This window comes from Phoenix dactylifera, chromosome 2, assembly GCF_051530095.1.
Source record: "Phoenix dactylifera cultivar Ajwa chromosome 2, Ajwa_hap1_PhDact_Kaust_v1.1, whole genome shotgun sequence".
Taxonomy (NCBI): domain Eukaryota; kingdom Viridiplantae; phylum Streptophyta; class Magnoliopsida; order Arecales; family Arecaceae; genus Phoenix; species Phoenix dactylifera.
The window spans coordinates 50951956-50964381 of record NC_143191.1 but is presented as its reverse complement, the minus strand read 5'-3'; the positions used below and the strand labels follow the sequence as shown (position 1 = coordinate 50964381).

The following is a 12426-nucleotide window of genomic DNA, read 5'->3' as shown; positions in this document are numbered from 1 at the left end:
GTTAGATAAGATTTAATTGGGTCGGGGTGGGTCATGGGTCAACCCGACCCATTTGTACCCCTACTTACTCCCATTCCCCCTCCTGCAGCCTCCACCAGTGCCAGGGAGTAAGTCCCCCCTCTCTCTCTCTCTCAAACTTTCTCTAGTTCTAAGTTTCTAAAAGTCCCCCTCCTCCTCGTCCTCTCTTCTGCCACCCACTTAGGTTTCTGGGTGGTGGCATTGTCGTCTGCGGTGGAGCTCTTTCTCTGGCCTGTCGAAGTACCCTTCTACTTTGTGTTTAGGTTTTTTTCTTTTGTGTTATTGGTTTTTCATTCGTCCCCTTTTCTCTCTATTTCATCTCGCTTGGGGCTAAGGGTGGTTACGTGATTCGCTTGCTCTATTATTGCCTTTGGGCATTTCTTTGAGGGATTCCTTGTTTCTAGAATTGGTTGGTATTCGCGATTTCCTTCTTAGGGTTTTAGGCTTATCCACTCAGTCAATGGGATGTAGGATTTTGTTTGCAATTTTCTTTTGATCCTTTTTGAGATTACCTAGTCTTTTATGGGGATGTTTATTATGAGGTAACTACTCAAGATCAAGATTAATATGGTTGGAGACAACAAGATCATCTTATTTGATTGCACCATAGTGATCCTATATGGCAATAATCTTAAATCATCTCTACTCGTCAAATGACCATCTAATGAGATATCCATCTTTAATGTCAGAAATCTAAGATCACTCCAATGAGAAGATCTTGGGCTAAAATTTCAAAAAAAAAAACTTTTAGGACAATAAAAAAATTGGTATATTAATATACCATTAGTATATTATATTAATTATATATATTATATACTATATTATAATATATTATTATTATTTGATGACGATTTTAAACTATAGTAGAAATATATTATTATATTTTAGATTTATATAATAAAATTATTTAATAGATTATTTCTATTGATTTTATTTTTTAATCAAAATAAATATTAGTCAACTCCCCTTGGGGTTATGCTTATGCTCCATGAATTACACTATTTTAAGGGAGAGGTTTTGCTGCGATTATTTTAGTCAACAGCGTAGGTGACGGTCGGGACATTACCTTTCCATTATTGGTTTACCAAAGGTCCAAAATGTCCATGTACTTAGGACCAAAAAAAATGTCCATGTTCATCCAAAATGTCATTTTCCACATCCGTCATGCCGATCCACCGGCCAACGGCAGGAGTCCACTCTCACACGGACTCCCCAGTCCACATCCGTCCGATGTCGATCCAACGGATCCGATCTTCACGGCTCTACCCTCGGCCACCTACCCCCGAGCCATCCCGGTCCGCTTCCTTTTATTCCTTGCTTCCTCTGTGAGAGAGAGAGGGAGAGAGGGAGAGGGAGATGGCGATGGAGGGGTCGACGCTGCTGTGCGTGCCGCTGGTGGCGAAGACGGTGGAGCAGATGGCGGCGGATATGGCGGCGGCGAAGGCCGCCGGCGCCGACGTCGTCGAGATCCGCCTCGACCACCTCTCCGCCTTCCGTCCCCGGGTGGACCTCGAGTTCTTGCTCAAAGGCCGCCCGCTGCCTGCTCTCGTCACCTACCGGTGCGTTTTATGCCAATGATTTCTCCCCTCTATTCACCCCCAACACCCAATCTTTTCATCTGATTCAGTGCGAAATAGTTCTTGGGTTTGATACGTCTCTTCTTAGATGCTCCATTTTTTGCGAGTTATTCATTAGTCTTTTGTTATTTTGGAATTAGAAGAGTTGGTGAACAAGGAAGAATTTTTTTAACGTTTTTCTTTTAAAACCATCCTTTAGATTCTGTCACTAGTCTCTTCTTTATGTGGAGTTCGAAGGGAAAGGAAAGATTTTGGGCAATTGGTTAATCAATTCGTGTTGAGAAAGCAGCAGCTGCAAGTGATCTAGGAATCCCCTTGCTGCATCCGAGTGTTTTTGAAGAGCCCATTCGTTTTTTTTGTTAACAGTAGATCCACTACATTATGCCTTTCAGTTATGTTACCCTCTTTTCTCCAAAAAAAAAAAAATCTTAATCTTCTCCATGTCTATGTATCATTGTAACTGAATCCTGTGACAGCCTAGATGCCCTTTGATTCTTTAGATGTTAGAATGCAGGTATGTGCAATTGTCTTCTTTGCTTGAAAGATAGAAGATATGAAGAGGACATATTTTATCTGCTTATTCTATCTGAAATGTCATCTTTGAGTTTGGTTGCTTGCTTCTTTGCCCATTAGCAATTACGAAGGAATCGTACTAATTTCCACTATTTTGGTTATTTAGACCTCCCTATTTTCATCCTCAACTTTCTTATATTAGTCAACGATGCAAGATTTAAATAACAAGGAAAAATAATGATTCTATGGTTTCCTTTGCATTGATAATGTATCTGATGGGTGAGAATGGGAGTGGTTTTTATAAATTTGTTGTGTCCACAACTGAAGATTAGGTACTCTTTCTTCTTGCAGTGGGGGAATTTTTGCTGTTGTTTATCACTTTATTTAAGGGGAGTAGGTAATGTTATAGACGCTTGATGAACTGTGATCTCTTGTGAGAGCAGAAATGTAGTTTATAAAAATCTATGCTCCATGAGTCACTTACCCTCTGTTTGGTGCCAAGGATGCTTTTTTTTTTGGGGGGGGGGGGGGGGGACGGACAGGGGAGGAAGGATGGATGAGGAAAGGATGAATGGGTCTTTCATCCATCCTCCCGTGTGTTTGGCGAAATATGGAAGGATAGATGGGAATGATTCCCACCATTGTTTGGTATAGGATGAATGAACGGGAGAGTAGATGATATTTGGTAAAACATTTTTTCTCCCAATTTGGGAGGATGCAAATTGGTGGGCAGGATGGACGAGCAATCCCTCCATTTCATCCATCATTACTAAGATTTTTTAAACTAAACGGTAGATGGAGGCTATCCATCCTTTCAACCTCATCCATCCTCTCTCTCATGAGCTCAACCAAACCCATGGTTAAGGTATGAAGAAAGTATAGCAGCATTTTGATATGTGATGCTTGTTTTATGGTTCAAGGTTTCAAATACCTTGGGGTGGCACGTCCCCCTTTTTCGTGGAACAGGACACCTAGCATATCGACACTCTAGACAGTGGATGTCCCGTCCTATCCTGGTCCACTTGCCGACTTGTCCCGTATCCTGGCACTTGGATGGTGGGACACCTTGCCGTCCCATAATATTTAAAAGCTTGGTATGGTTCCCATAGAATCTGGTTGCAAGTTGACCGTACCAACATCACCATGGAATGGACAATTAGTAGCAATATCATGCTTATTATTAGTCATCAATTTGATGTAAAGCAACATTTTGGTCTTATGCATCTTGAAATGACTGAAGAAATCAATAACTGAAGCTGAGGCTTTTTCTTCAAAATATCTCTATCTTCACTCTTTCATGTTCTTTTCTTTTTTTGTTTAATGATGTTAGGTATTTTGGATTATGTCGTGCTTACATGTTTTACTTTTGACCTCTAATGTCTTAATAGACCAAAGTGGGAGGGAGGTGAATACGAAGGTGATGACAACCAGCGGTTTGAGGCACTTCGCTTTGCAATGGATTTAGGAGCTGAATATGTTGATATTGAACTTAAGGTTGGTTTATGAAGGACTGCTATAACATGTTCTGTGCAATTGCATCAAGTCGGCGATGATTATCCTTAATGCTAGCTGAATGATCAGCTTTATTCATTGATTGTTTTGGTGGTCAAATATATGAAAAGTGAATAAAAATACTGTTTATTTTCTACAATCAAGATTTTGTCTTTTGTTTGGGTGATATGTGTGGCAATCCAATCTAATTTAGAACTTCAGTTGTTCTTTGCGGAAACACATCCTTTCATGCTTTTGCCATCTTTAAACATCCTTATCCTTCTTCTTTGGAATATTAATTTCTATGATAATTAATAAAAAAATCATCTTCTTTATATTTCATTGTATACTTTGCATTGCTTTAGTGATGAAATCAAGCACAAACTTAGGGTAACATGGTCAATTATGTGATATTTCTTTTTTAAAGCATGGGAAGAATGTATTCTAAACCTCGGCGGGGGATGTGTTTTGAGGCATGGGATATGAACATGAGGAACTGCATAAGGCTTGTGGTATGCGTAATGCCCTGTGGCATGTTGTTTCTAGGGAGGCAGGGTATCAGTGGTTCTCAGGGCTGCGTAGGTACAGTGGTGGACCTTAAATAGAAAGATTTAGCAATTAAAGGAGTATTTGAGGGATGGCATCCAGCAACAGACATCTTGATAGAAAGGAATTGGTCACGATACTAGGGAGAAGATAGAGAGGTAGCAGGTATTCCAATGAATTCTAGGATTAGTAAGTGGAAATAGGAATAGCCTTTAGGGTTCTATGAATAGTGAAAAGGCTTGTGAAGGGAAATTTGAAAACATATCTTCACAGATTTTCTAGTAAGTGTCGCTCTATATTGATATCTAAATTTTCTAGTGAAAATAATGAACCGGAACAAGGCAAATGGGGTTATCTGGGTTAATAATTGATGCTAAGGCTTCTAGAATTCTGAACGGATCAAATTAGTGCAAAAAAGGTTGAGAATAAGTCCAAACATTATTAGATGTGATCTTAGTTATTAATCAAAAAAGTAAACAACAAAGAAAACAGAATAGTAGAAGGAGAAGGAGAGGAATGGTATAGTAAGGAGCAAATAATCAGAGGAAAGAAGATAAGGAAAAGAAAAAGGATAAGAGAATGGGAGGTTGCAATCACACAGTCGACAATAAAAGTTGATACAAGTCCTTGGGGGTGATTGCAAAATGGGAATGGTCCGAAGGGACCTTTTATTGGTCGCCTTAAGGAGAAATATGTCTGAGATTGAAGTTGGATGACTTCAAATAATCTGCTGCATTATTCATCATCAAGATGATGCAGCACATGATTCAAGCAATCTTGGCTTCAATTTTATCAATGATAATCATATTCTGTCTCCTATCCGAAAACTGTGTACAAATCTAATGTATCCTTTGGAATCAAGGGACATTTTCATCATCAGCTAATAATTGGTCATTTTAATTCAATCACCATTAGACAAAGTTGTAGGTGAAGGCAAGTGATACCTAACACGACACAATTATTAAAATCAATGCTTTCAATAGTCAGTATACTGGTGATTGTTGAGCTCCACAATGTCTCCAAGACTTCAATGGTATTCCTACTTCAAGAAGACAAGTACCTGTACTCAAACAACATGAAACCTGAGGAGCAGCTGTTATAGTGAACATACTCTCTTCTTAGCTGGTATGAAGCAGAAGAAGGAACATGATTTTGGACCCAAGTTGTTATATTGATATAGACTTTAGACTCTATTTACAAAAAAAACCATGTACAACCCAAAGTGTGCTTATAATAACAAGTTACTGAAGACATATATGCTTTATGTAGAATAGAATACTCTAGCAGGGTACATTTCTTGCTATTTATTTTCAACAGCTACTGAAAGAAAAACAATCTTCTAGTTTAAGACTAGTAACAGACATGATTTATCAGGAAGAATTCTGTAGTTGCTAGAAGTGATATTTACCAATTAAACCATTGAAACCAACTGATTTGGTCTCAGTTTATGCATAGATTGGTTTCTCTGGATTTTTTTTAAGCCATCGATTTGTTTGCTTTTCTTGACATGTTCTTGGACACTTCTCAATTGCAGGTGGCTGAGGAGTTTGTGAGACTCATATCTGGAAAAAAACCAGAGAACTTTAAGCTCATTGTTTCTTCTCATAACTATCAGAGCACTCCATCCAGTGAGGAGCTTGGTAGCCTTGTGGCAAGAATACAAGCCGTTGGAGCTGACATTGTGAAGATTGCAACAACTGCTGTGGACATTGTTGATGTGACACGAATGTTTCAAGTGATCGTCCATTGTCAAGTGAGTGATTAATATTATCTGGTTACTTTGAGAAGTTGAAGTTTAATAGGTATTTGCAGTTATATATGTTTTAGAGCATTTTTCTTTTCAAATAGCGATGACTCTGTCCACCTTTACTTTTGATGATCAATTCATCACTCCATCAAAGACATATTTTGTGTTGTTTGTATTATGTGTATGTATAGCTGTTTTATTTTCTTTCTAGTTAATGTGTTTGTGGGAGTGCGTGCGTGCGTGTGTGTGTGTGTGTGTGTGTGTGTGTGTCTGTGAGAGAGATACACACACAGAGAGAGAGAGAGAGAGAGAGAGAGAGAGAGAGAACCTTTTCAACTAACAATGATGTGTGGATCAACATACACTTTTTTGAGTTACAAGATATTAATCTTGTACACTATGTTAGATAAAAAGTTGATTTCAGGAATTTTTCGTTTCCTTTATATGCATGCAGGTGCACATTGCATTCCTTCTCATTTGTGCCTGTAGTGGCCAACCACAAAATGGGACCTCTTAACTTGTGAGTTAATGGTTAAGGAGTAAGCTATTATAGTTCTTTCATGTGAAATTTGTATTCAGACGAGTCTTATTGTTTAATGAGGTCTTAGCTCTTGGATGATCGAAGATGGCACAGGCATTGTTGGATTAGAAGTACAGTTTAGGTGATTTTTTTTAATTTCAACCTAAGTGACTTTATCAATGTATATATAATGAAATGTAGTAAATGGCATGGGAAAAAAACCAATATAGTTATAACTTATTTTAGGTAAAGGTGGACCTTTTAATTATGCGAAGTAGACTTGAAACAATGAGACTCATAGAGATATTAATTTTGTTCCCCAGACAGGGACTAATCAACTCTTAGATTAATATCACCAGTATGGGTAATTGAATAGAAAAATAAGACCTCATGATAATAATGGAAAGTCATAAGTTACGATTTAGAAGCTTCTGCTAGAACCTCATCTTGTTTTCTTTATTTTTTTCTAAATCAGAACTTTTTCCTACTTGAACTAACTATTGTAAGTTACTTGTTACTAGCTACAGATCCAGAAATTTTTTTTATTGCTATAGCATCAAACCTATTTTTGAGTTATACTGCATTTGACTAATGGATAGGAAAAGCAGGTCCCAATGATAGGATTGGTTATGGGTGAGCGGGGTGTGATCTCTCGGTTGCTTTGCCCCAAGTTCGGTGGATATCTTACTTTTGGCACACTTGATGCGGGAAAAGAATCGGCTCCTGGGCAGCCAACTATATCAGACTTGAGGAATGTCTACAATATCAGAAAGATCAGAGCAGACACAAAAGTTTATGGGATTGTTGGAAAGCCAGTAGGCCACAGTAAAAGTCCTATTCTACATAATGCCGCATTTAAGTCTGTTGGTTTCAATGCAGTTTATGTACCACTTTTGGTGGATGACCTTGCCAATTTTCTCAGTGCCTACTGTTCTCCAGACTTTGCCGGGTTCAGGTACGTCTTGTTCTTAAAGAAAGCTTAGTAGACAGTGGATGTGTGTTAGTGATGTTTAGTCTTACCAATGTATTTTATTTATAGCTACTTCAATACTGTATTTTTTAAGAAATCCTTAAAGTTCACCCTGAGGAGCATCAAATGTTAGGGGGTTCTCTGATGTTGATCACAGTACTAGAGTTGATTGTCTTCATAATATGGAGATATTTTTCTGTTTATCTTAAACTACACATGTTGGTGAACCTATATCATGTTCTCTAACCAGGAGGTGTACAGTTCTGAACCAATTTGGCAACACTTCATTAGTATTCTCATGATTCCAGGCTTCTGATCTGGTGGACCTACATTTGTCTTGTAATGTATTCTAGCATTATGTGTACCATTGTAAAACAAGTCACTCCCTTTATCTAAGTAGCCCGAGCATCTTAGGCAAATCCTGTTTTCTATGTACTGCTGCTTTTGTCACTAGTTTTATGCATCTTGAAGCTCTGCCTGACTCTCCTTTAGTTTAGGGTTTTTTGGTAACCTATAAATCAAATGTCACCAAAGCAAGGATTTAGACATCACCACTTCAGTATAGTACTTCCGATACAATACCTTTCCGACAGGAAAACAGGACTGGTACGGGAATAGGACACTGGTCATCTCTTGAACTGGTAAAATACTGCATCTTGTTGATGGACCTAAATTTCTCAAAAAAGAAGATGGATCTCCCTCTCTTAAATGGTTCCATGCAAGTACACATAAGATAGCAGGCGCCAACCAAAGGAGGGATAGGAATATGTTAACTGTGTGAACTTCTACTGTCACCTATTCATTTCATGTGGAATAATGCCCCTCAATTGTAATTGGAGAATTTAAAAAAAAGGGTAAATTTCTACCTTACCTTAATATTTTCTATAGGGCACTCACTGAAAATAAATAGATTATCAGGTTAGTCATGTGTATGGTCCACCCAGATTAACATATGATCCATTGATTATTGGATGGTTATGGCATTATGGAAATGTTGGTATGCCATTTTGTAAGAAATTATTCTTTTCGATAGTCATTCTGCAAATATTAGTCTACATGTTCTTTATCTGCCCCATTTACTGTACTTCTGAATTTTATAGGTTCATTGTTTTTCTTGAGACAACGAAATGGTAGTCTTTTTGAAAACCTTAGTTATGATGATCATCTGGACAACTCTCTCTAAACTGTTAGACATTCCTTTTTTTGACCTGGGTTGCAGTTGTACAATTCCCCACAAGGAGGCTGCGGTTACATGTTGTGATGAGATTGATCCCATTGCAAAGGTAAATGATAAAATCAGAACATTCTTTCAGTCAGTTCTATAGGGCTTTTTTAGCCATCACAAGATTTAAAAGTGTTATAATATTAAAAATTCAAGATCTATATCATTATGTCTTCTCTGTATCTTTACAGTCTATAGGAGCCGTAAATACAATCGTTAGGAGGCCAGCTGATGGAAAATTAGTCGGTCACAACACTGACTATATTGGTGCAATTTCTGCCATTGAAGATGGGATAAGAGGTGCATTGCATATTCAATAGCTTTTGGTTTAAAGATTTATCTAAATGAAATAGATGCTTGTATTTTGAGTTCTGTAGTTCCATTCAAGTGTTTGGTATAACTTTCAACAGGTTCACGGGCAAAGGATGCAGCTGTTTCGCCCCTTGCTGGAAAACTTTTTGTTGTCATAGGTGCTGGTGGCGCTGGCAAGGCTCTTGCTTATGGTGCTAAGGAGAAGGGAGCAAGAGTTGTGATTGCAAACCGTACTTATGGTAACTCTCAATCTCATAACTTCGTGATCTTTCCAAACTTTCTTGGCAGTGTATTGTTTAGATATGAAAAGAACTTGAAATAAGTGCATAATTTATAAAATAGTAAGTATTATGTCTACTCCGACATTTAGAGTTTGCAGATGGACTCATGTCTTGCTATTCAGTCCATGTGATTCACTGTTTACGTGCTGTGAATTACATAACTTGTTTGATCCATGATATTATCTTTGTTGCTAACAAGTTGCCTGGGTAGCATATTCTTCAGTTTTTCTTTCCCCTGTAAAAGAAAATTTTAAAGTTCTGAGTACTTTAATTAGAAATTTCTGTATGAAATTAAGGAGCAAATGATGGGATCGTCTTTGCTGAGTTTAGCAATCTTTCATTTGAAGACATGTTTTGCAATTTATATTCTGCATATGGCTTTTAGTTTCTTTTCGCTATCCCATGGTATTTGCCAATAATTATGTTTTATTTTTTTGAAAAATGTTTCTATAGATCACTGTGCAGCTTGTAATTTTGTACTTTTCTGACTGCCAGAACGAGCTAGAGAGCTTGCCAACTTAATAGGTGGACTTGCTCTTACACTTGCTGAATTGGAAAGTTTCCATCCCGAGGGGGGGATGATTCTCGCAAACACAACATCTATAGGAATGCATCCAAATGTTAAGGATACCCCTCTGTCTAAGGTTTGTGACACTCTTGTGATATTTATGATAGCGCACAATTAGCATTGTGTCATGACTAAGAAGTCTTGGTTTCCAAGTTTCTGCAACTAACAGTGTTGGTTTAACTCTTGGGAAAAATTTAAACTTCAAAATGATTGGGTTCTACCCTAACATATACAGTAATCTTGCCACCAGGACCTGGGTCCACTGGTTGGTGCCCATCTCTACAGCACATGCACTGGGGCGAGGTACACAGAAGGTGGATGTCAAGTCTATTTCTCAAAAAAAAAAAAGAGAAAAAAATACTCATGCTAATTAAATCTTATTTAGTACTTAGCTAAAAACTAACACCCTAAATGAGTTTCTTTATGTTGAAAGTATGCCTTCTTTTTTCTACTTTTATATTACCTAATCGGCTTAGTAAATCCTCATTATGATGCACTGCTCTTGATTTTTTTCTTTACTTTGGAAACGAATATGTAGCATTTTAGGGCAGTCTGATGCCTTTCACTTTATATGGAGCTGGAAATGGTCTCTCTATATGTTGCTATTTGACCATGATCTGTCAGACAGCACATATAAAGTTCAACTATATCACTCTGTATGATATATTACCGCTGTTTACTGCATGGCTCTAATTTTTGGTATTTGGTGCACTGAACCTTACTGATTGACATAAAATGTAAAAAAATTGCAGCAAGCTCTGAAGTATTATGCTGTGGTGTTTGATGCGGTCTACACGCCAAAAGTGACCAGACTTTTGCGAGAAGCCAAAGAAGCTGGAGCTGCTGTTGTTAGTGGAGAGGAGATGTTCATAAGGCAAGCAATGGGACAATTTGAGTTGTTCACAGGTCTGGCAGGTAAGTTGTTGCCACCACTGTGTTATGGCCTGCATTGTCTGTTGCCTTGAAATGACTTTGCCTGCATGTTGTTCCTGTGCAGCCCCTGAGAGCCTGATGCGAAATATCATTTCAAGTTTATGAGAAATACATAAAACGGTCTGTTCTCATATATCTTGATCTTTATTAATTTGCACTCTGTGATTTTGATCAGATTTGCCCAAAACAATATGGTAATTGCAAATAACAATAACCCTTCAAGAGACCAAAATAATAGCAATAACTTTCTTTCAAATCACCTATTTTATATCTAATACTGACCTTTTCTCTAATGAACACAAATGCAAGCATGCACTCTAGTTCTCCACTCTCTAAAGTTCATATTAGCTTTCTAACCTGATCATGAAGCAAAATTTATTTTGATAACAAGTCTCAAAATGTGTATATCACAACACGTCTGGATTGATTAAAATTAGCAAAGCATGCCGCCACCTGATAAATTCGCTAACAAATTTTGCTTTCCTTGGATGATGCAGAATTATTCCCGTTTTATGGAGTTTTCCGGGCTTTGATGCACAATGAGTTCTACATAATTATTTTCTTCTTGCGAAACCCTCATGCAATAAGAGGCTGATTTGAATGCCCGAGGCAGTTTTCTTTTGGCGGACCAGAACTCTGTCAATGGACGACTTGCACTTCCAATTTTCTTTTTTCACAAGTCTTCTCACTCTGCTTGCTGTTTCTATTTATGTTAAACTAGCTGCAGTACTTTGGAATGGAGAAGTGTGTTAGATACTTTCAAAATTTGCATTCTCCTTTATTGAAGAGTGATTTGTAATTCGAAAGGCTGAGCAGAAAGTTATCATAGCTTGGCTAATCTTCTTCTGACATTAGAAATGGGTATGCCCTGTTTTATTGAGCTGGTTTCGGTGCAACCATAAAACTAAATAGCTAATTAAAGCTGCACATTCTGTATCTTCCCACTCCGGTGGTGCCGACGAGGTCCTCTACCTCTTTGGCAAGCTCCCCGTCCCCGGCAACATTTGCTCCAGAACTCATCAAATCCCCCATTGCCGTCTGGCATCATCGGAGCTGCGAACAATCTCCTCCTATGCCGTTCCAATTAAACTCGCATTCTCTGCACCCATGCTTCATTGGTTTAGCTTCTGATATCGTCCGATCCATGGTTTGATGCAGAGCTTTTGTGATGCAGAGGAGTGCTGAATTGGAATGGGACATTGATGTCTTCCTCTACAACACTTTGATGAGTAGCTTTTGTAAGATCGGTGAGCCGATCGGTGTTTTAAAATGGTTGTGTTACAGGTAAATAATACTGGAAAGCTGCTTGTTGTAGTCCCTGCAAACCAAATATTAGATTTGTAACTCTAAATCCAATAGATCCACCCTCATGTAACCCCAGAAATGTGTAATAGGAGTTGTAGATAACCAAACAGGCCCTAGTAAAATGTTAATCTAAAAATAAGATTCAAAATACTGAAGATTTTAAGTAGCAGCACTACTTTGAATACTCCCATCAAGATTGGAGATGGAAGCTCTAGTTTTGGTTAAGTCATTTTTCTTAAAAACTCTATTTAAGTACATTGTGCAGTATAAATAATGAATATCCATCTCAAAGTATATTGTGCATGGTAGGCATAACCCAAATGTAAACTTAGGTTCCCCTTTGCAATGGACATGAACAAAATTCATGGCTATATAGTTGAGCTCTTGTTAAGACTTTTAGTTTAGGCTGGAAAGTTGGAGGGC

The 12426-nt window shown here is 38.0% G+C and overlaps 1 protein-coding gene across 2 annotated transcripts; it reads left to right on the top strand.

The window, feature by feature from the left end:
* The first annotated feature begins 1205 nt into the window (after positions 1-1205).
* Positions 1206-11578, top strand: LOC103724301 (bifunctional 3-dehydroquinate dehydratase/shikimate dehydrogenase, chloroplastic). Of its 2 annotated transcripts, none has more exons than XM_008815520.6 (11): positions 1206-1577; positions 3497-3602; positions 5680-5898; positions 7021-7367; positions 8602-8665; positions 8796-8904; positions 9015-9155; positions 9693-9841; positions 10518-10680; positions 10763-10818; positions 11196-11578. In XM_008815520.6, exons 1-10 carry the CDS (start codon positions 1375-1377, stop codon positions 10801-10803), a joined length of 1542 nt encoding a protein of 513 aa, XP_008813742.1. In that variant the 5' UTR covers positions 1206-1374; the 3' UTR covers positions 10804-10818; positions 11196-11578. The 2 variants fall into 2 exon arrangements, with proteins under 2 accessions (XP_008813742.1, XP_008813741.1); XM_008815519.6 differs by having other exon boundaries at positions 1273-1577; positions 7012-7367.
* Positions 11579-12426: the final 848 nt, after the last annotated feature.

What these genes read in the sequence shown, in the direction of transcription:
- LOC103724301 (XM_008815519.6), top strand. Translation starts at nt 1,375, where the DNA reads ATGGCGATGGAGGGGTCGACGCTGCTGTGCGTGCCGCTGGTGGCGAAG. An exon ending in CCAGACTTTGCCGGGTTCAG is followed by an intron (nt 7,368 to 8,601) that starts GTACGTCTTGTT and finishes CCTGGGTTGCAG; the next exon opens with TTGTACAATTCCCCACAAGG. An exon ending in AGATTGATCCCATTGCAAAG is followed by an intron (nt 8,666 to 8,795) that starts GTAAATGATAAA and finishes GTATCTTTACAG; the next exon opens with TCTATAGGAGCCGTAAATAC.